This window comes from Oncorhynchus kisutch, linkage group LG24 (assembly GCF_002021735.2).
Source record: "Oncorhynchus kisutch isolate 150728-3 linkage group LG24, Okis_V2, whole genome shotgun sequence".
In the NCBI taxonomy this organism is placed as follows: domain Eukaryota; kingdom Metazoa; phylum Chordata; class Actinopteri; order Salmoniformes; family Salmonidae; genus Oncorhynchus; species Oncorhynchus kisutch.
Genome location: NC_034197.2, coordinates 1,111,134 through 1,134,844, shown reverse-complemented (window position 1 = coordinate 1,134,844; position 23,711 = coordinate 1,111,134). Strand labels below are relative to the sequence as shown.

The 23,711-nt window shown below is 43.7% G+C and overlaps 1 protein-coding gene across 1 annotated transcript in view; it reads left to right on the top strand.

Annotated features, from left to right (window-relative positions):
* Window positions 1-22,811, top strand: part of LOC109883894 (histone-lysine N-methyltransferase PRDM16-like) — a 76,421-nt gene extending 53,610 nt beyond the window's left edge. The window contains exons 10-15 of the mRNA XM_031804331.1: window positions 492-661; window positions 4,437-4,608; window positions 10,051-10,395; window positions 10,506-10,551; window positions 17,610-17,723; window positions 19,822-22,811. Coding sequence (XP_031660191.1) covers window positions 492-661; window positions 4,437-4,608; window positions 10,051-10,395; window positions 10,506-10,551; window positions 17,610-17,723; window positions 19,822-19,956 — 982 coding nt within the window. The 3' untranslated portion in view covers window positions 19,957-22,811. The remainder of the gene's footprint in view (window positions 1-491; window positions 662-4,436; window positions 4,609-10,050; window positions 10,396-10,505; window positions 10,552-17,609; window positions 17,724-19,821) is intronic.
* The last annotated feature ends 900 nt before the right edge of the window (window positions 22,812-23,711 follow it).

Genomic DNA, 23,711 nt, shown 5'->3' with positions numbered 1-23,711 from the left:
CCCTCTACCTCCCAAGCCTACTCCTTCTCCCTGCCTGTCTTACCCCTCTACCTCCCAAGCTCACTCCTTCTCCCTTCCTTCTTTCTCTACCTGTACTCTCTCTCTCTCTCTGCTTCCCTTCTCCCTGCCTGTCTTACCCCTCTACCTCCCAAGCCTACTCCTTCTCCCTGCCTGTCTTACCCCTCTACCTCCCAAGCCTACTCCTTCTCCCTGCCTGTCTTACACCTCTACCTCCCAAGCCTACTCCTTCTCCCTGCCTGTCTTACCCCTCTACCTCCCAAGCCTACTCCTTCTCTCTACCTGTCTTACCCCTCTACCTCGCTTCTCCTTTCTCTCTCTTTCTGCTTCCTTCTCTTCCCCTGTTCTTTCTCGTTCTCTCTATACTTTTCAATTTCTTTCTCTCTTTCTCTTTCAATTCAGTTAGATTCACTTTAATCTTCCATTACCAAAGCAAATACAGAAATATATGAAATCTCTCTCTACCCCCCCAGGTGTAAATACTGTGACCGCTCGTTCAGCATCTCCTCCAACCTCCAGCGGCATGTACGCAACATCCACAACAAGGAGAAGCCCTTCAAGTGTCACCTGTGCAACCGCTGTTTCGGCCAGCAGACCAACTTGGACCGCCACCTAAAGAAGCATGAGCACAAGAACCTGCCCGGTGGGTCCCTGTTCACCTAATGAACCCCTCCCCCTAGATCAGCTGTGTTATACCATCAAATCTAAAGAAGCATGAGCACGAGAACCTGCCCGGTGGGTCCCTGTTCACCTAATGAACCCCTCCCCCTAGATCAGCTGTGTTATACCATCAAATCTAAAGAAGCATGAGCACGAGAACCTGCCCGGTGGGTCCCTGTTCACCTAATGAACCCCTCCCCCTAGATCAGCTGTGTTATACCATCAAATCTAAAGAAGCATGAGCACGAGAACCTGCCCGGTGGGTCCCTGTTCACCTAATGAACCCCTCCCCCTAGATCAGCTGTGTTACCATGTTTATCAGATATTTTCAAAAATCTTATGTCCAAGGCCACCTGTTTTGTAGATTCAGCGATATGTCATTATAACCTCAAATGAATGGAAAAGATAAGTATCATTTCCAGATCTAAAAGCACATGACAAACATTGGTTTTGGAGTTTACTGTCCCTTTAACATACAGTACATGGTTGTTATTCACAGCCTGAAAGAAAATAGCATTTACCTATTTTCTTTTACTGCTGGTGAGCGTACTGTAAATGATAACATTGACTATGTTGACTACATTAACATGTACATACAGTACATTAACTTTAACTACAGGGCATAGTGAAAGTTTACACACCCCTTGCAAAGTTGTCACATTTATTTGACTTCCTTTAAATAAAACCTAAAAACAGATTCAATTGGATACACAACCTGCTCCACATTTTCAAAGTGAAATGAATAAAAAAATAGAAAATGAAAATGTCTTGATTTGTTGAAGCACCTTACAGCTGTAAATCATTTTGAATAAGATTCTACCAACTCTGCACAACTGTTAAAGCAACATTATATCCATTGTTTTTGTCAAAATTCCAGCAATATGTAAACCTTGTCTCTGATTTCAAGTAGATTTAACTCAGGATTTAAATGGGACCCCTCAGAAACACTCAAAACCTCTCGGAATGTGAGTGTCTTTGGCATTGTATTTTTAGTAATTGTTCCACTGAAAAATAAAACTCTGCATTTAGAAGACATGCAGGTTTTCCTTTTGACCTGAGCTTTGCTCCTATCATATTTATTTTGATCCTGACAGACAAGCATACCCATAACATGATGCTGCCGCCATATTACTTGTGAATACAGAGGGTTTCACTCTGTGATGTGATGCATTTGACCCAAACCTGACGTTTTTATTTGAAGTTCATTATTTGGACTGGGGAGTTTGTTAGGATCAAAACCCATATGAAAGGTAGAAGAGGTAAAAGTTACAGGAACACCTTCTGAAAACTGCTGACCCCAAGGCACTCCAGAGGGTGGTACACTCAGCCAAACGCACCACTGTCTGGCCTCCAGGACACCTACAACACCAGGTGTCACAGGAAAGTCAAGATCTTTAGGGACCTCAGCCACCCGAGCCATGGCCTGTCCTCCCTGATTCTATCACTAAGACACGGGCAGTACAGGGGCATCATGGCTAAAATGAACAGATTTGCCAATACCTTCTACCCCCAGAACATCAGGCTGCTGTATAGCCACCACTAGTCACCTCCCCGTGTCCCCCTAATAGATTCTCTTATTATTGTTTCATTCACACCTGCACTGTGGGAGCTCGGAGCTTAAGTATTTCGCTGTACTGTCACGTTCTGACCTTAGTTCCTTTGTTATGTCTTTGTTTTAGTATGGTCAGGGCGTGAGTTGGGGTGGGCAGTCTATGTTGGTTTTTGTGTTCGGCCTAGTATGGTTCTCAATCAGAGGCAGGTGTCGTTCGTTGTCTCTGATTGAGAATCATACTTAGGTAGCCTTTTTCCACCTGGGTTTCATGGGTGTTTATTTCCTGTTTAGTGTTTGTCCTTCACCTTACGGGACTGTTCGTTTGTTGTTTTTGTTCAGTGTTCATTTTGCTTCATTAAATTATGGACACTTACCACGCTGCGTTTTGGTCCTCCGATCCTTCTCGCTACTCCTCCTCAGAAGAGGAGGAAGAGATCCCTTACATGTACACTGCACCTACATCTGCGACTTTGCGCATGTGACTAAATAATCTAATCTAATCTGAATACCTAAACCTGGGATAGAGTTCAATTTTTCATCAGGGCAATTACATACATTTTAAAGACACAGCAGAATGGCTTTTTAAGAGGTGTTGACTGACTATTTCAGTCCTGACTATAAAAGGTTTGAATATTGCTGTCCATCAGTGATTCCCATCCAAATTTACTCAGTTTAACAAAAACAACGGAAACGGAAATAACTGCTAAAATAATGGAATCAACTAACATAAAGTGTCTTAATAGGGCGTTGGGCCATCACAAGCCGCCAGAACAGCTTCAATGCACCTTGACCTCTATTGGAGGGATGTGACATTCTTCCACGAGAAATTCCTTAATTTGGTGTTGATGGTGGTGGAAAACGCTGCCTTAGAATCTCCGATAAATGTTCAATTGGGTTAATATCTGGTAACTGAGATCGCCATGGCATATGGTTTACATAATTCCCATGCTCATCAAACAATTCAGTGACTGCTGGTGCCCTGTGGATGGAGGCATTGTTATCAACTCCCATCAGGTTAGAGATGATTCACCATAGGTTGAAGGTGATCACTCAGAATGGCTGTGTATTTATTGGTGTTTGCCTTGCCCTCTAAGGGGTTGAGTGGACCTAAACCATGACAGGAAAATGCAACCTGCACCATAAGAGCTGCCAGAACCCTCATTCACCAAGTATTCACCAAATATTTCCATCCAAATATTTATACCCTTTGACTTATTCTACATTTCATTGATTTACAGCTTGAATTCAAAATGGATTAAATAAATTGGTTTTCTCACTTGATTAAATAGATTGGTTTTCTCACAATACAATGTGGCTGCCATGTTTGAGTAGGCTAAACTAACTAGCTACATTTGCTAGCTAAGTAAGTGAAACTGAAAGTTTCTCCTTCATTTTGGAAGAAAGGAATTTGTTCAAAACTGTTTAACTATTGTCTTTGTCTCTCTTTGAGTCAACTACTCACCACATTTTATGCACTGCAGTGCTAGCTAGCTGTACCTTATGCTTTCAGTACTAGATTAATTATCTGATCCTTTGATTGGGTGGACAACATGTCCATTCATGCTGCAAGAACTCTAATAGTCTGTGTAAGTCTATGGAAGGGAGTGAGAACCATGAGCCTCCTGGGTTTTGTACGGAGGAGGACAGAAGCTAGCTGTCCTCCGGCTACACCATGGTGCTACCCTACAGAGTGCTGTTGAGGCTACTGTAGACCTTCACTGCAAAACAGTGTGTTTTAACTCAAATGGATCAATTTTTAAATGTTTTATGATTTTTCACAGAGGAGGATGGTCCTCCCCTCCCTCCTCTGAGTAACCTCCACTGGTGGGAATACTTTCTGAAGACAATGCATGTTGCCCTTAGTGTTATGCAGAGTTGATAGAATGTTATTAAAAATGATTTACAGCTGTAATTGCTGCCAAAGTTACTTCAACCAGGTATTAACTGTGGCATGTGAAGACATACACAATAAAGACAATGTTCTATACTTTTTCTTTCACTTGATGTGTAGGGAAAAAAATCTAATGTAATCCCTTTTTAGTTTTTTTAAGGCAGCAAAATGTAACAACTGTGCAAGGGGTGAGTAGACTTGAACTAAACACGTTACGCATCTCATCGAGTGTAGTTCCCTATTCCTGATGTTGATTATAGCTTTATATGCTGTTACTAATGGTTGTGTGTGTGTGTGTGTGTGCTTTGCTAACAGTGAGTCAACACTCTGGGATCCTCTCCAACCTAGGAAACAACATTTCCTCTCCCAACTCCGAGCCAGATCACCATGCACTTTTAGATGAGAAAGGGGACTCTTACTTCTCGGAAATCCACAACTTCATTTCCAACAGCGAGATGAACCAGGCATCCAGCTCCACAGACAAGAGGTAGGGGGAACACACACATGCAAACACACACACACACACCCCTGTCGGTGCAGTTAAAGCCAAGGTATTAGCTCGGGGTGTCTTAAAAGTTACTCATCATTACATGAGTGTTGTTCACAGAATCACTTCCGTTTACGTACCTTATGACACACATCAACACCCAAATACGTTTAACTCACATTGATTGTTTTCAATGAATATTTGGATTGGCTTCTAGCGAGTAGACTATACAGTTATTAGGGTGTCACTCTGCCTTCCTGACAGAACTAACTCTGCTCCCCTGTCAGATGTTGCTCAAACAGGCTTTAGGGGGAGTCCAGTACAGTACAGTAAGCATAGCCCCCAGTGCCCCCTCCTCTACTCTGCCTGTTCTCAACGACTCACCTCAACTGAAATAAACTTCCCAGGCTGTTCCGCTATAACCAAGGCCAGGTTTACCAGAGCTTCTGGCCTGCTCTCCTCTCCTCTACAGACTAAAGCATCACCAGCCTATAGTCTATGGCCTTGCAGTTTCAGGTAGCGCTAGAGGCTAGTGCTTAGGCAGGGTCGTGTTCATTAATGCACACTGCAGCAAATGTTTTGCAAATGAAAACAAGCATTTCTTATAGTCCCTCCCTGTTTCAGTCCGTTTCCTGAAGAGTCTAATAAATACGACCCAGGTTCCAAGGCAGTAGCTTTGACAGATGTGTGGGGGGAAATATGCAAGCTATCTTCTCCAATAAGCCAATAAGGCAAACAAGTTGGATTCTTTAGATGTCAAGTAATGGTTCCTCCTGGATTTCGCTAACCCGTCTTCATGCCAATAACAGAGGGCTGCTTGTTTTTCAACTTTTCTTTTCCCGCTCCTCTGTCTTTCTCTACATCGCACTCTTTTTCTTTGTCTCTGTCTATTCTCTCTCTGTCTGTCTTTCTTTCTTTCTTTCTTTCTTTCTTTCTTTCTCTCTTTCAATCTCTGTCTCTCTCTCTCTTTCATGTCTCCCACCCTCCCGCTTCCCTGGTCAGTAGACAAGAGACATAAAAGCCAACAGAGCTCAAGGGTAATTTAGCCCCTCTGCCATCTGCGATCAATAGTGCAGAACCATCCAGAATATGCAAGCCTGGCATTTTAATATCTATAATCCAAAATAAGTGCTCTGTTTTCTGTCCGTCACAGACACACACACACTCACATGAAGGCACGTAGACAAATGTGCACGCAGGCATGCACACACACGCGCATGCACACATGCATGTACGCACACACACATCACTCCCCCCCATTGAACAGAGACATACAGCTGTGTGTATGCCTATCTGTGCACTCATGCATCTCCTCCCCACAAAGTGTTTGTGAACTAAGTCAAGTTGATCTAGTCACTTGTCTCACTCTATTGTGTTTTTCTCCTCTGGACACTGTCTAGCCTGTGAGGTTGGGTGATGATTGAGATAGCTGGAGATGTGTGTATGGGGCACAGGGGTGGGGAGGAGGGGACTGGGACAGTGGAAGAGATTGTAAGGGGCAGAAACAGTAGAAAAGTGTGTATGGGGGGCAGATAGAAACGCCCAGTCCAGCTCTTCGCTCAAAAGTTGTCGGGTGGTGGCTGAGGCATTTATCTACAAGATAAATCTGATGGACCTACAGTGGTTCCTCCTCTAAAGTTGTGGGGTGGTGGCTGGCACCAGCTTTCGGAGCAGCTCACAGATCACTGCACCTGTAAATAGCCCATCCAATCTACCTCATCCCCATACTGTTATTTTTTTCCTGCTCCTTTGCACCCCAGTATCTCTACTTGCACATTCATCTTCTGCAGATCTATCACTCCAGTATTTAATTGCTATATTGTAATTATTTCACCACTATGGGCTATTTATTGCCTTACCGCCCTTATCTTACCTTGTTTGCACTCACTGTATATGAACTTTTTTTTCCTATTGTGTTATTAACTGTAGGTTTGTTTATTCCATGTGTAATTCTGTGTTGTTGTTTGTGTCACAGTACATGCATATAGGACTTGCATCCTTGGCACAATAAAGTTATTTTAAGTTAACTACATGTACTGTAGATATTACCACGCATGATATTTATCTTGGCCAAGTCGCAGTTGTAAATGAGAACTTGTTCTCAACTGGCCTACCTGGTTAAAAAAGCCTACCTGAAATATATATATACAGTGGGGCAAAAAAGTATTTAGTCAGCCACCAATTGTGCATGTTCTCCCACTTAAAAAGAGAAAGGCCTGTAATGTTCATCATAGGTACACTTCAACTATGACAGACAAAATGAGAATAAATAAATCCAGAAAATCACATTGTAGGATTTTTTATGAATTTATTTGCAAATTTAGGTGGAAAATAAGTATTTGGTCACCTACAAACAAGCAAGATTTCTGGCTCTCACAGACCTGTAACTTCTTCTTTAAGAGGCTCCTCTGTCCTCCACTCGTTACCTGTATTAATGGCACCTGTTTGAACTTGTTATCAGTATAAAAGACCTGTCCACAACCTCAAACAGTCACACTCCAAACTCCACTATTGGGCTGTTGCTGGGCAACACGGACTTTCAACTCCCTCCAAAGATTTTGGTGTCTTCTAACCAGCCTTGGGCCCCCAGTTGGCCCAAAGGTTATCTTAAGAGCGGGTGAGGTGGGGAGAGGTGTAGAAGACCAACCTTTGGGCCAACTGGGGGCCCAAGGCTATCTTAAGAGCAGGTGAGGTGGCGATGACGGGACTGGCTTCCACTAGCACATCAAAACATACCTGCAGACGAGACAGATCGAGAGAGAGCATGATTAAGCCTTGTTTTTTTATTCTAACACGGGCAGTCATCATAATCATCAGGAGGTGAAATGCAAAACTGACCTTGGATCATCATCATAATCATGATCATTAACTCTGGGACTACTACATCTGTCTGTATTTCAATGTAAAGCATCTCTTTAACAATACTTCCTGTTGACCTGACCTCTCACCTATGATTATGCTGTGCACTCTGTCAGCCAATTCAGATCGGGAGGGGTTCACCGACACAGCTGATATAACCTAGAGGATTTAGGGAGAAGGGGGAGGGATGGAGAGAGACTGTTACTGTGTGTGTCTCACCTGGTGTCCACACTAAGTGGCCAAAGAATACTTTATGCTGAAAAACAGACACATGAGGACAAACCATAGAAGATAATGTCATTATTAGACTTTTACATTACCAGATCACAAATTAATATCAATTCTATTTATATAGCCCTTCTTACATCAGCTGATACCTTAAAGTGTTGTACAGAAAACTTGCCTAAAAGCCCAAACAGCAAGCAATGCAGGTGTAAATACCACTTGAAGCTTGATGATAACTTGATCATTTGAATCAGCTGTGTAGTGCGAAGGCAAAAACAAAACTGTGCACAGGTGTTTGGAGCATTCCGATATGCCACAGCTGGTGAGGTGTCAGGTTCCCCTCTGTACTTAAAGGGTGATTATTCAAACTCTCTCTGAAATGCTGTAGATGAGGTAGGAACACATATCCCAGACAGAAGAGGTGGATAGAATTCGACAGGTCAAGGTATCTTCCTCCAACCTGTGCATGTGAGACAGGTTCCATGTACAAGACAGGCAGAGAGGAAGAGAGAAAAACAACACAGAACAGTTTAATTACCTCTGGTTATGGACACTTTTGCCAGCAATAAAGCTTCCACGGCCTGTTCCTGGGAACATACATCTGAAAGTAAAGAAAATAGCTTATTTTTTGTAGATATGAAAACAATAACTGAGATGACCGTTCAATCTAAAGCAGCAGATGACATTTTCAGGATGCGACAATAGAGCACAGAAAGATGAACACCAGACGGGTACTGTGGTTGTTCATCAGGTGATGGGAAATATGCTAAATGTACACAAAATAATATACTTGCCTATTAACCTGCATTATTATTTATCTATTACCAGTTGATGATGAACAACTCAGATTTCATACATCATTGAAAATGTGTCTAGGAATAAGTAAGAATAAAAAAGATAAAATAACTTCTTAGATTTGATGGAGACATTATACATCTTAGTACCTTATCAATGTAGACGAGGGACAAGGGAGCAGGAACAGAGTATTTTTGCCGAGCAATGCGACGAAGCTGGATCATTCTGGCAATGATACCTGCACCATCTACACGCTGCAAAGACTCTTCACCATTGTACACGATGGCCCATTGCTCAGACTTCCTTTGACCATTCTAAAGCCCGCATGGTGCAATATGGAAGACTATCAAATTCTTCTCAAAGATGCCCTCTGCTGGTCAAACTAGCAATGACTTGCAGTAACAGAAAACATGGCTGAGAATGAAATGACATGCCACAGAATGCTGCAGCAGGCAGGGTGTTCCGCAGTATGACAACTTTTAAAGGAGGAAAAACTGTAGGCACAAACATACTGCTGATGTGTTTAGACTAAGTGACAAAATGGAGGGCGTCAGAGCCGTGCTTGTCTCCCTATACCCCCCCCTTACACACAGCCCCTGCCAATTTGATTGTAGGATATTTAATCTAGGTTGAAAGAGGAGAACAGCCCTCTGTCCCGCTTACTCCAGGAAAGTACCCCGTCTAGTTTGATGTCCATCTGCCCTCCGCTCTGCGGCAGCGGCTTCTCGGAGGGCTCACCCTGAGGAAATGACATCATGAGGCGATAAGCTGCAGAGACCAGGGGGCTTAAAAATGTGAAGGGCAGCAAGTTGCAATGTCTGGTGTGCTGATGGCCTGTTTGCATAGCAGCCCACCTCCCCACACATACACAGCCTCTAGAATCGGGGCCCGAAGGAGCCCTTTGAGCTTGGCCCTCTTGTCCAGTATGCGTGTTAGGAAATAGCCAGTTATTCATTCGGCTCTGTTTCTCGCCGATTGTCAACATGCATGTTTGTTTGCTTGGACTGGGTCTCTGCTCGCTGTCAACAGAGCTCCTGACAGCTCAGTTATGGCTCAGCAAAGTATGACTCATTGCCTATTGACAGATAGACAAACAGCAGGGATGCCTGGCCAGTGGCCCACTGAGGCAGGTAGGGCAGTGGGCCTATAAATCCCAATCAAAGTCCTAATGGAGGCGAGGTGGGTTTGGGGGAAGGCCCTCGTCCCCCCCGTCTCCTCTCCCTCATCTCCGCTCATCTGGCCAAGACAGAATGGGTGGGAACAGTAAACAGTAAGTCTAAATTGGCTGCTTTTGATGACCAGTTAGCTCTTTCACATCAGTGCAGATGAAGGAAAGGAAGCAAGGAGAGAAAATGGCCTTAGACTATTTGGATGCAATGATATTGTTCCACAGATTACACCCAATGAGGGTTTCATATAAACCAAGACATTTCAAGGATAAAATACTGTACATTTTTGTGGGTATGAATGAATGGAACACATTTTTAGAAACTATGAATAAAGAGCTAAATCAATACAATATATAATGTACAGCCACTGACCTCACGGTTCTCGTTGTTGCAGGTCAGAACTTACGGAGGAGGAGTGTCTGTCGAGCCACGGCCTGTCCAGCTCCCGGGGGCTAGAGGAGGCGGAGGGAGATGATGAAGAGGAGGACAAAGGCAGCCTGAAGGAGGAGGAGCGTCCGTCGAGCCACGGCCTGTCCAGCTCCCGGGGGCTAGAGGAGGAGGAGGCGGAGGGAGACAATGAAGAGGAGGAAGAAGGCAGCCTGGCGGAGAAATTTCAGGACGAAGCACCCAAATCCCTCTCCCCGATCACCATGGTCACACCGGGGGCGTACGAAGACGAAGAGGGGGAGGGATCGGAGGAAGCCACACCGTTGCCTATAAGCTACAAACACACCCGCAGGTATGTTTTGTCTGGCAGAATACAAGCTTTTTTTACAGACACAATGTCCTGTCTAATAGACCAAAGACATGGTTACGGACACAACTACTGGTATGTTTTTCCTGTTACAGACTTCTGACCAAGTTACAGACACAACTACCACCATCAGACCAGCAGGTAGTGGTAGAATAGAGACATACTGTAGGGACAGACACAACTACAGACAAAGTCATGCAGTCACATACAGCACACCACACCTTCACAAACAAATCCACCCAATCACACTCCTGTCTCCTCCCATTCCAACTAACACGACTTATACAGTTTAATATTGCATGACCTGCCATGCATGATCTGCCCTCCCTACGATGGCAGTACAATGAGTTCAATGAGAGTTAGATGGTGATAGAGTGTTGGGATGCAGATAGAACTCTCATAGTCCCATTCCATCGCCACCTGTCTTTCTGTCCCTATCAGTGTCGGTCAGTGTTGTACCTGTCTTTCTGTCTTTCTGTCCCTATCAGTGTCGGTCAGTGTTGTACCTGTCTTTCTGTCCCTATCAGTGTCGGTCAGTGTTGTACCTGTCTTTCTGTCCCTATCAGTGTCGGTTAGTGTTGTACCTGTCTTTCTGTCTCTCTGTCCCTATCAGTGTCAGTCAGTGTTGTACCCGTCTTTCTGTCCCTATCAGTGTCGGTCAGTGTTGTACCTGTCTTTCTGTCTCTCTGTCCCTATCAGTGTCAGTCAGTGTTGTACCTGTCTTTCTGTCCCTATCAGTGTCGGTCAGTGTTGTACCTGTCTCAAGATCACATAGAGTGTCTTGGTCTTGTCTTGGTGTCAGGAAGATTTGACTTGGTCTTGTCTTGGTGTCAGGAAGATTTTACTTGGTCTTGTCTTGGTGTCAGGAAGATTTTACTTGGTCTTGTCTTGGTGTCAGGAAGATTTTACTTGGTCTTGACTCTGTCTCGGACAGCCAAGACCAGCGCAATAAAAACTAAAAAAGATCAGCTTCCATTCATTCATTGCATAAAACCGAAAAAATCTAAAGGTTCTACAGCTGCACCATCAAGAACATCCTGACTGGTTGCATCACCGCCTGGTATGGCAACTGCTCGGCCTCTGACCGCAAGGCTCTACAGAGGGTAGTGTGTACGGCCCAATACATCACCAGGGCCAAGCTTCCTGCCATCCAGGACCTCTATACCAGGCGGTGTCAGAGGAAGGCCCTAAAAATTGTCAAAGACTCCAGCCAACCTAGTCATAGACTGTTCTCTCTGCTACCACACGGCAAGCGGTACCTGAGCGCCAAGTCTAGGTCCAAGAGGCTTCTAAACAGCTTCTACCTCCAAGCCATAAGACTCCTGAACATCTAATCAAATGGCCACCCAGACTATTTGTATTTCCCCCCTCCCCCAATAACTCCACCTGCATGTACATATATCTTCAATTACCTTCACTAATCAGTGCCCCCACACATTGACTCTGTACCGGTACCCCCTGTATATAGCCTCCACATTGACTCTGTACCGGTACCCCCTGTATATAGCCTCCACATTGACTCTGTACCAGTAGCCCCTGTATATAGCCTCCACATTGACTCTGTATATAGCCTCGCTATTGTTATTTTACTGCTGCTCTTTAATTATTTGTTACTTTTATTCATTTTTTTCCTTTTTCTTTCTTAGACCTGCATTGTTGGTTAAGGGCTTGTAAGTAAGCATTTCACCGTAAGGTCTACCTACACCTGTTGTATTCAGCATTTCACCGTAAGGTCTACCTACACCTGTTGTATTCAGCATTTCACCGTAAGGTCTACCTACACCTGTTGTATTCAGCATTTCACCCTAAGGTCTACCTACACCTGTTGTATTCAGCATTTCACCGTAAGGTCTACCTACACCTGTTGTATTCAGCATTTCACCGTAAGGTCTACCTACACCTGTTGTATTCAGCATTTCACCGTAAGGTCTACCTACACCTGTTGTATTCAGCATTTCACCGTAAGGTCTACTACACCTGTTGTATTCAGCATTTCACCGTAAGGTCTACCTACACCTGTTGTATTCAGCATTTCACCGTAAGGTCTACCTACACCTGTTGTATTCAGCATTTCACCGTAAGGTCTACCTACACCTGTTGTATTCAGCATTTCACCGTAAGGTCTACCTACACCTGTTGTATTCAGCATTTCACCTTAAGGTCTACCTACACCTGGTGTATTCAGCATTTCACCGTAAGGTCTACCTACACCTGTTGTATTCAGCATTTCACCGTAAGGTCTACCTACACCTGTTGTATTCAGCATTTCACCGTAAGGTCTACCTACACCTGTTGTATTCAGCATTTCACCGTAAGGTCTACCTACACCTGTTGTATTCAGCATTTCACCGTAAGGTCTACCTACACCTGTTGTATTCAGCATTTCACCGTAAGGTCTACCTACACCTGTTGTATTCAGCATTTCACCGTAAGGTCTACTACACCTGTTGTATTCAGCATTTCACCGTAAGGTCTACCTACACCTGTTGTATTCAGCATTTCACCGTAAGGTCTACCTACACCTGTTGTATTCAGCATTTCACCTTAAGGTCTACCTACACCTGTTGTATTCAGCATTTCACCGTAAGGTCTACCTACACCTGTTGTATTCAGCATTTCACCGTAAGGTCTACCTACACCTGTTGTATTCAGCATTTCACCGTAAGGTCTACCTACACCTGTTGTATTCAGCATTTCACCGTAAGGTCTACCTACACCTGTTGTATTCAGCATTTCACCGTAAGGTCTACCTACACCTGTTGTATTCAGCATTTCACTGTAAGGTCTACCTACACCTGTTGTATTCAGCATTTCACCGTAAGGTCTACCTACACCTGTTGTATTCAGCATTTCACCGTAAGGTCTACCTACACCTGTTGTATTCAGCATTTCACTGTAAGGTCTACCTACACCTGTTGTATTCAGCATTTCACCGTAAGGTCTACCTACACCTGTTGTATTCAGCATTTCACTGTGAGGTCTACTACACCTGTTGTATTCAGCATTTCACCGTAAGGTCTACCTACACCTGTTGTATTCAGCATTTCACCGTAAGGTCTACCTACACCTGTTGTATTCAGCATTTCACCGTAAGGTCTACCTACACCTGTTGTATTCAGCATTTCACTGTAAGGTCTACCTACACCTGTTGTATTCAGCATTTCACCGTAAGGTCTACCTACACCTGTTGTATTCAGCATTTCACCGTAAGGTCTACCTACACCTGTTGTATTCAGCATTTCACTGTAAGGTCTACCTACACCTGTTGTATTTGGAGCATGTGACAAATACAATTTTTTTAGAAATACATACACTCTTTTCTTAAAACATGAATATCTTATTGTCTATTGAAACCTGGGATTCCTACTTTACCCGGAACATTACTGTATGTGTATTTATTATGGATCCCCATTAGTCCCTGTCAAGGCAGCAGCTACTCTTCCTGGGGTTTATTATGGATCCCCATTAGTTCCTGTCAAGGCAGCAGCTACTCTTCCTGGGGTTTATTATGGATCCCCATTAGTTCCTGTCAAAACAGCAGCTACTCTTCCTGGGGTTTATTATGGATCCCCATTAGTTCCTGTCAAGGCAGCAGCTACTCTTCCTAGGGTTTATTATGGATCTCCATTAGTTCCTGCCAAGGCAGCAGCTACTCTTTCTGGGGTTTATTATGAATCCCCATTAGTTCCTGTCAAGGCAGCAGCTACTCTTCTCTGGGTTTATTATGGATCTCCATTAGTTCCTGCCAAGGCAGCAGCTACTCTTCCTTCCTGGGGTTTATTATGGATCTCCATTAGTTCCTGTCAAGGCAGCAGCTACTCTTCCTAGGGTTTATTATGGATCTCCATTAGTTCCTGCCAAGGCAGCAGCTACTCTTCCTTCCTGGGGTTTATTATGGATCTCCATTAGTTCCTGCCAAGGCAGCAGCTACTCTTCCTTCCTGGGGTTTATTATGGATCTCCATTAGTTCCTGCCAAGGCAGCAGCTACTCTTCCTGGGGTTTATTATGGATCTCCATTAGTTCCTGCCAAGGCAGCAGCTACTCTTTCTGGGGTTTATTATGGATCTCCATTAGTTCCTGCCAAGGCAGCAGCTACTCTTTCTGGGGTTTATTATGGATCTCCATTAGTTCCTGTCAAGGCAGCAGCTACTCTTCCTTCCTGGGGTTTATTATGGATCTCCATTAGTTCCTGCCAAGGCAGCAGCTACTCTTCCTTCCTGGGGTTTATTATGGATCTCCATTAGTTCCTGCCAAGGCAGCAGCTACTCTTCCTTCCTGGGGTTTATTATGGATCTCCATTAGTTCCTGCCAAGGCAGCAGCTACTCTTCCTGGGGTTTATTATGGATCTCCATTAGTTCCTGCCAAGGCAGCAGCTACTCTTCCTTCCTGGGGTTTATTATGGATCTCCATTAGTTCCTGCCAAGGCAGCAGCTAATCTACCTGAGTATACAATTTTAAAAATATTACAATACATTCACAGATTTCACAACACACTGTGTGCCCTCTGACCCCTACTCCACGACTACCACAGATCTACAACTGTCCTGTACTTTAGTTGAAAAATATCTTCAAACATTGTTTGAATTTCCTTGACTCGCTGGTAAGGAAGAATGGGGGAAATTGTTAAAAAGTTGCACACTACACTACCTGCCCTTATTAGTAAGGGGAGATGGGGCAGGTAGCCTAGGGGTTAGAGCATTGGGCCAGCAACTGAAAGGTTGCTAGATCAAATCCCTGAACTGACAAGGTAAACAATCTGTTGTTCTGCCCTTGAGCAAGGCAGTTAACCCACTGTTCCTAGACCATCATTGTTAATAAGAATTTGTTAACGGACTTGCCTACTAAACTTTTTTTTTATATACCTGTTTCCCCAGTGTTGAGCCTATTGGGCCTTCAGTGTGTGACAAGGTCTTGATGCTGAATGGACAGCACATTTTATTACCAGCACACTCAAGTAGGTCAAAGAGCGCACTTTCTGTGAAACACAAAGGGCCAGTGATGTAGTGGGTTTACCCACCTTTTTTTCAGTGGGCATTGCCTATACTCACTTCTTCCTCCCTACTGTTGGCGTATCAAAGAAATGATGCACAAAATAGCCTACACAGTCGCAAAGCACATGAAATATATTCACACTCGCAAATAGCAGCAAGAGTGCAGCTCTCAAAAGGTGCATGGAGCATGGAGCAGCTCACAGAAGAATGACATCGGTAGCTGGTAGGTAGGAAAGATGTTCCACGTTCTACCAATAAACGCTCGCTAAGGCAACAATGGGTATGCAAACCTATTGAATAAGGTTGGTCCATCATCTTGGTTCATGGGCTATTTTCAATGGCCATTTCAGTCATCATCCACTGTTTGCATGAACATTTCTAAAGGCTTTCCCCAAAAACCTTCCCAATTAAAATGTTGAACATAATGTTGGCCTACCTGACAGAATGATATAATGCCGATTTGTATCAATGGAGAGGGCATTTGTTTTGCTCAATTGAATTAAAGGGTAACTACACCCTCCAAAAATATATATTTTAGATTTTTCCCAGACCTCAAAAATGTTTTAAGGATTATTATTTAAAAAAATGTGGTGTCATTTTGAGAGTGTACATCTGAATAATCTATAGGAAAACATAGGATTTTTCACACAGGGTGCCTTTCCTTCACACAGGACCCACTTCTCCAGGCACCTCTACACCACTGCATAGGGCCGATGGAAAGGATAAGCTTAGTATTAGGTCACAATCATAATACAAAAACACAACCATTAGGCTAAGCAATTTCCAATTGAAATGTACAACTATTACTTAACATTGTGTTAAGTATACAAAGTAACCAGTGATCTAAAGTTTAAATGCAACAATGTTTCACACACCTAAGTTCTTATCAATGAGATGGCTAACAACAGCATGCGAGCTGCAATTAAAACACCAGTTCCACTTTAAATGCAACCATGTTTCACACACGTAAGTTCTTATCAAAGAGATGGCTAACAACAGCATGCGAGCTGCAATTAAAACACCAGTTCCACTCACCAGATGATGATCATTTAAAATGTAACTTCTTGTTGAAAGTTATTCTTGAAAAGGGACAAGCTAACAAATTAGCAACAACATCCTCTTTGATAACATCTGCTGCAGCTGCTGCAAACTAGCCTACAACAACAGTTAGCTAGGTAGACCGTGGGAACACCACTGGTCACTATTGGACAGTGTCCTGTTGGCCTTTGAGAAAGAAAAAGTTTCCATAAGTTTTTGTAAAAATGGTCCCACCCATTGCAAGTCAATGTGATTGGTTGATTCCACTGTCACTTCAAAATTTTGCCCTGAAACATTAAAATGGCAGATGCCTTCCATCAAGCATCTATTGGCCTAGCTAATGGCTTACTTAGCTAGATAGACTTATTTCCCCAGAAACCGCCAAAGAAAAATCCTGATTGGATATTTTTTCTCTTCAGTGTTAACCCTTTACTTCCTAACTAAAACTGAATAGATTGATTCAGAACATTATTGAAAAGAATAATATCATTATTAATATTTGTATTATTTTATAAAGCCTTTCCCTGAAACCAGTGTTCCCCACTGTGTTTGGGTTGGTAATACTGTGGCTCTATTTTCCCCCAGAATACATTGTTTCACCATTCTGGATGTCAAAAGAATGCATATGTTCTTCTGAAATATTAACACAGAAATACTGGTGTTGGTACTTCACCATCTCTCCCCACACTGAGCATGGTTAGCTCCTTGGTTTAGTGCCAGCTTTGCCTTTCGATGCACAAAACCGGTGAGGAAAACAATCATGTCCTTTGCAGGTTCTCTAGTGGGGTTTCAGTCAAGTTGGTTTTCAGCGGTAGTAGTGTGAACTGTTTTCAGACAACAAATCCATACCATCTATCCCATTCGTCCGTCTCCATCCATCCGTCCATCCATCTGTCCCCCATGCATGCACCATCAAAAGTCCATCCATCGAGTTACAAGATAGTATTGGTTAGGCTAACTGAGGACAACACCCCCTCCCTCACTGCACCTTCCCCCCCTCCCTCACTGAACCTTCCCCTTCCTCCTCCACAACCTCTCCTTACCCCGTCCCTATCTTTATCCCTCCCTCCCCCGTCTTCTCTATTTACTTACTCCATCATCCCCTCTCCTCTCAGCTTACCCCTCCCCTTTATCCTTCCTCCCTGCTCTTCCCCTCCCCTTCCCCCAGTGCTGCTGCGGGTATACAGAGGAGGATGGTAGGCTATTAGACCTGGAGGGCCTACCCAGCTTCCCCAATGGTCTGGACCTGCATAAGGCCAACAATGGTGTACAGAGGAGGATGGTAGGCTATTAGACCTGGAGGGCCTACCCAGCTTCCCCAATGGTCTGGACCTGCATAAGGCCAACAATGGTGTACAGAGGAGGATGGTAGGCTATTAGACCTGGAGGGCCTACCCAGCTTCCCCAACAGTCTGGACCTGCATAAGGCCAACAATGGTGTATAGAGGAGGATGTTAGGCTGTTAGACCTGGAGGGCCTACCCAGCTTCCCCAATGGTCTGGACCTGCAGAAGGCCAACAATGGTGTACAGAGGAGGATGGTAGGCTATTAGACCTGGAGGGCCTACCCAGCTTCCCCAACAGTCTGGACCTGCATAAGGCCAACAATGGTGTATAGAGGAGGATGTTAGGCTGTTAGACCTGGAGGGCCTACCCAGCTTCCCCAACAGTCTGGACCTGCATAAGGCCAACAATGGTGTACAGAGGAGGATGGTAGGCTATTAGACCTGGAGGGCCTACCCAGCTTCCCCAATGGTCTGGACCTGCATAAGGCCAACAATGGTGTACAGAGGAGGATGGTAGGCTATTAGACCTGGAGGGCCTACCCAGCTTCCCCAATGGTCTGGACCTGCATAAGGCCAACAATGGTGTATAGAGGAGGATGGTGGGCTATTAGACCTGGAGGGCCTACCCAGCTTCCCCAACGGTCTAGACCTGCAGAAGGCCAACAATGGTGTATAGAGGAGGATGGTGGGCTATTAGACCTGGAGGGCCTACCCAGCTTCCCCAACGGTCTAGACCTGCAGAAGGCCAACAATGGTGTACAGAGGAGGATGGTAGGCTATTAGACCTGGAGGGCCTACCCAGCTTCCCCAACGGTCTGGACCTGCATAAGGCCAACAATGGGGTATAGAGGAGGATGGTGGGCTATTAGACCTGGAGGGCCTACCCAGCTTCCCCAATGGTCTGGACCTGCATAAGGCCAACAATGGTGTATAGAGGAGGATGGTGGCTATTAGACCTGGAGGGCCTACCCAGCTTCCCCAATGGTCTGGACCTGCAGAAGGCCAACAATGGTGTATAGAGGAGGATGGTGGGCTATTAGACCTGGAGGGCCTACCCAGCTTCCCCAATGGTCTGGACCTGCAGAAGGCCAACAATGGTGTATAGAGGAGGATGGTGGGCTATTAGACCTGGAGGGCCTACCTAGCTTCCCCAACAGTCTGGACCTGCATAAGGCCAACAATGGCGAGGAGCCCCCCTTTGATGTTAAAGTCATTTTTAACACCAGCTCACTCGAGTCAGAAACCCTGAAAGAGACTCTGTACAGACATGTTAAAACTCAGGTAGGTGGACTCCCGTATAAAAAGAGAGAAGGAAGGGGGATACCTATTCCATTGTACAACTGAATGAATTAAACTGAAATGTGTCTTCCTCATTTAACCCAACCCCTCTGCATCAGAGAGGTATGGGTGGCTGCCTTAATCGACATCCACATCTTCGACGCCCGGGGAACAGTGGGTTAACTGCCTTGCTCAGGGGCAGAACGACAGATTTTTACATTGTCAGCTCTGGGATTGATTCCAGCAATCTTTCGGTTACTAAGTCCAACAGTAACCGATTACTGTTGATCAGTTACTGGCTCTAACCACTGGGCTACCAGGATGTAGACAGCAAGTGGCAGATGATTTTGAACGTCCGTCCAAAGGCTTGAATTCGGTAAGGGGAAATACAAAAAGACAAAGAGGAAAATGCATGACAACCAGGCCAAAACACGATGCCAGTTTGTTCAATGTGGTTTTATGGAGTGTCGGGATGAAAGTCCGTGAATAACAACCAGTATTTATTCTCATTGACATGCTCTCCCCTCTCTTAGCTTACCTATTAACTGAGCTATTAACTCTCTCCCTCTTTTCTAAACCTCTCATCTAACTACTCTCCAAGCAGCAGCATCACAGTGCTCTCTCACCTTTGACCTCTTGCATGCCAAGACATGTTGCAATGGTTAAAGTGATGCTCCTAATCCGAGACGGAACAGCTCTTGGGTTTTATTGACAATAATGACACCCACGTTTGATTGGCTAACAATTAACTCGGAGACTCACAAAGTGGTTTCTGAACAACGGTGGTGTCTTTTTGTTGTTTCTCTGTCTCCTCCAGGCTTATGCAATGATGCTTTCTCTGTCGGAGAACAACCCTTTGCACGCATCCTCCCAGAACTCACTGGATGCCTGGCTGAGCACGGGAGGGGGGCCGTCCGGGACGAGCAGTTTTTACCCACTCAGACACATCTAAGAGAGTTAGGAGGAGGGATGAAGCCTACTGCGGAGGAGAACTCAACAACACATAGTCCTGGCCTGAGAAGAGAGAGGATTTGTGGCTCCTGCCCTTCTGTGTGTGAGTGTGTGTGTGAGTGTGTACGAGGGGCCTCTAAGATAGACACTCACAGGCAGAGATCAAAGTAGCACTGCTCCACCCGTGTAGAGGGGTGAAGGACGTCCCAGGAAGGACCACCCCACTCCATTCCAGCGAAGCCCTCTAGTTGAACTCTCAGAGACAGTCATTCAGTATGCCACTGCATTACTAGGGGAGCAAAAACGTCTATCCAGACACAGTCTACAACAGCAATTTCTCAATCGCTTCATATACAGTGACAGTAGGTCTGGAATATGTGCATTGCATGTCCATAGGGGGGCGCTCTTCTCACTCTTTTTAGGCACCTCCGTGCTCAGTGTTAATATAAATAGTGAAGTGACAACTGAAAAAGTATTTTTTCTCTCTCTCTTTTACTTCTTGCTGAAGGAATGAAATTGAATCGAAACGCAAGTGAGATTGTGAGTCTCGGTTTCAATGCTTTTTTGTGTAAAAACCAGTGTGCCAAATTGGAAAGAACCCGTGAAATCGGATGCTTTTATTTATAGTGACATGGTAGTTCTAGATTGTTTAGATCAGTGGTTCCCAACCAGGGCTACTAGAACTCCGGTGGGGTACTTGGTCTATCCACAGGGGGTACTTGAGGAGACTATGGGCCTACTGGTAAAATGCACATGAAGGGGTACTTCAGGGGTACTACGGGCAGAGCAGTTGGTGGTACAATAACTGGAAAAGGTTGGGAACCACTGATTTAGATCATGTTTGCAATGTTGTGTCTATCGTGTGGTTTGATGATTCTCGCTTCATTTGAACAAATGCAACCAGTATGCTGAGTGTTTTGTGTTCAAGGTGGTTGAATTCTTACTTTGGCTATTTTGGAAATTGCAGCCTTTACTATGATTGTCAGGTGATTTGGATGCCAGGGCATTGTATTGTTAGCTTGTAATTTATCCTAAGTTTGAGCAAATCAGTTTTACTCTACAATAAATCCCATCAACAGTTCATCAACAGTTTAACAGTGCTCCGATTCTGCGTGAATGTTTTCATTTTGTACGAATTCTTATTTTTAAATGTGACCATGTGCTTGTAGAAAAGAACATCTCAGAATGCCCCATCGTAGATAAAATAGACGTTGTTTGTCAGTCCAACTACAGTGTACCATGCCATCATATTTCCACTCTTTAGTTGAAGAGTCTGTGCTATCCGGGATCCCATTGAAATTGAAATGTAAAATGGCTAAGGTAAGGATCCCGGATAGCACTGACTTTTTTACCTTTATTTAACCAGGCAAGTCAGTTAAGAACAAATTCTTATTTTCAATGCTGGCCTAGGAACAGTGGGTTAACTGCCTGTTCAGGGGCAGAACAACAGATTTGTACCTTGTCAGCTCAGGGGTTTGAACTTGCAACCTTCCGGTTACTAGTCCAACGCCCTAACCACTAGGCTAACCTACCTTACTTGAAGTAGCTTTACTCTCAGGGTCAAATGGTTCTGTAAGTAGTATTGACTCTAGTGACTTGCCTAGTTAAATAAAAAATTAAAAAAATAGCTTGATAATTCACCCCTTACTTCAGCTGTGTCTGAGATGTATTTATTGTCTGTAAGGGGTTTTAACATCCAGCATAACACATTTACTGTACTGTGAGGAGTAAACCTGACTGGCCTCACTTAAAATAATGATGACCTTGGGAAAAAAAATCTACATCTAATTGAAGCACTGTAATCATTTGTTTTGTCAACAGGTGGCAGGGTGATACTAGTTTTGCTGCATAAATCCTCTTAAGGATCCGCCCATTTTTAAAAATGTTTTCCTAAAATAACATACCCAAATCTAACTGCCTGTAGCTCAGGACCTGAAGCAAGGATATGCATATTCTTGGTACTATTTGAAAGGAAACTCTTTGAAGTTTGTGGAAATGTACTACTGTAATAAGTGTGTGCTGTTATGGATCCACATTGAAGTCAAAGATCACATTGTTGTCTCTCAAATACATAGTTCCAGTTGTTGCTTAGCTAGCTAGCATTTTTTTTGCCATATTAACATAGAAGTGTCATCAATCAAAACACCTCATAACAAAGACATGGTTTCAAGAACAAGGTAAAACCCGCTGAAACGAGTTACCCACGATTCACATGTCAGCTTCTTGTCATTCTGGCCATCCAGAATCACAACACACAGACGTCTGCCCCATTGAAGCGCGCTCATCGTTTTCATTATGTTTTCAGCTAACCAGGGTATAGTATTTTCACAAACAATGTTGCATTATGTCCAAAACATTCAATGAAAAGAAATGGGTTAAATGGATGGTGCTCGTTTCATTTGAATCTGCGTTGTATCACCTCTGTTGTGTTTATAAAAAATATATATTGTGCATGACGTGTTTAGCAGTCATAATGATGTCCATTTGTGAAATGTGCATCTTAAATTTAAAAATGAAAATTTTAAAATAAATGAATCTGTAGATGCACTTATTGTACGTGGTTGGGTTAGTAGGTTTGACTTCAAATCAATACAATACAAATGTATTGGGCAGGTGGTTCTTAAATGACTATAAAAAAGCTTGTGGCAGAGAGATGTAATAAACAAATGAAAGGATTGTAGAATAACATGGATCAATTCTGAAATTGCAGTTTTTTTAATGCTTGTGATTATTGAAGAAATGTAATTGAAATGATATGATTCTGATGATAGAAATGTATACCAAATGTAATCTTTCCAATGTTATGAAGAATTTATACATGAAATTGATATGCAATAAAAACCTGTGTGCTTTTTATATGAAATGTCCCTTGCATTTGTCATGTAGCCTTCAATGAACCTCAAATAACCCAATTGCTCATTCTCTCTATCTTTTTTCTCTGCATTGCCAAAATTGTCCTGGGACAAATGTGTGTATGGCTTAAAAAACTATGGACAGATAGTGAACTATTGAGAATATGTATTAAATAAATAAATGAATAGACCTACCCCACCCACTTGCCATGATTCTCAAATATACATACAACCACGTTAAAGGGCCAATCTGCGATTGGTACATCCTGTGAAATGATATATACCCATTGATCCTTGAAGAATTTTACTTATAAATGCCTAATGACATTAGTTCAGCGTTCGAATGTCACGTTTTGACAAATGCTGAACATAATGTTTGATTTGATTGAGATGTTTTAGGATCCCCGTTAGCTGTCGCCCATGGCAACAACGAGTCTTACTGGGGTCCTACACATGACAATATGGACAAAATACCTTACAATTGACATGCGTTTAAAAACATTAACATGAGGTGTGTGTGTTCATCTATCAGTTACAAATACTGTACATACACACCAGTAGGTCACATGGGGGTTGTGCCTTTGCTTTATGAATTTTTTGTAAACATGTTTGCAGTTCACTTGCGCCATGTGAGATGGAAGGGAGTTCCATGCACTCATGGCTCTGTATAATACTGTCACGTTTCTTCAAAATCGAACCCAGAAGCAGACCAGGACAAGGAGAGTAGGAAGAAGGTGAGTATTTATTTACAAGTGAATGTGAGTGGGTAGATACATCCAGGTGGCGTAGCGGGCAGCGGTGGTGAGTTGATGGGAGTAAATAGGTGGATCCAATGGGGAAGCGGAATCCTCCGATGACCAGGCGGGAATGGGGTAAATGATCCGGGTGAGTAATGTTCATGGCT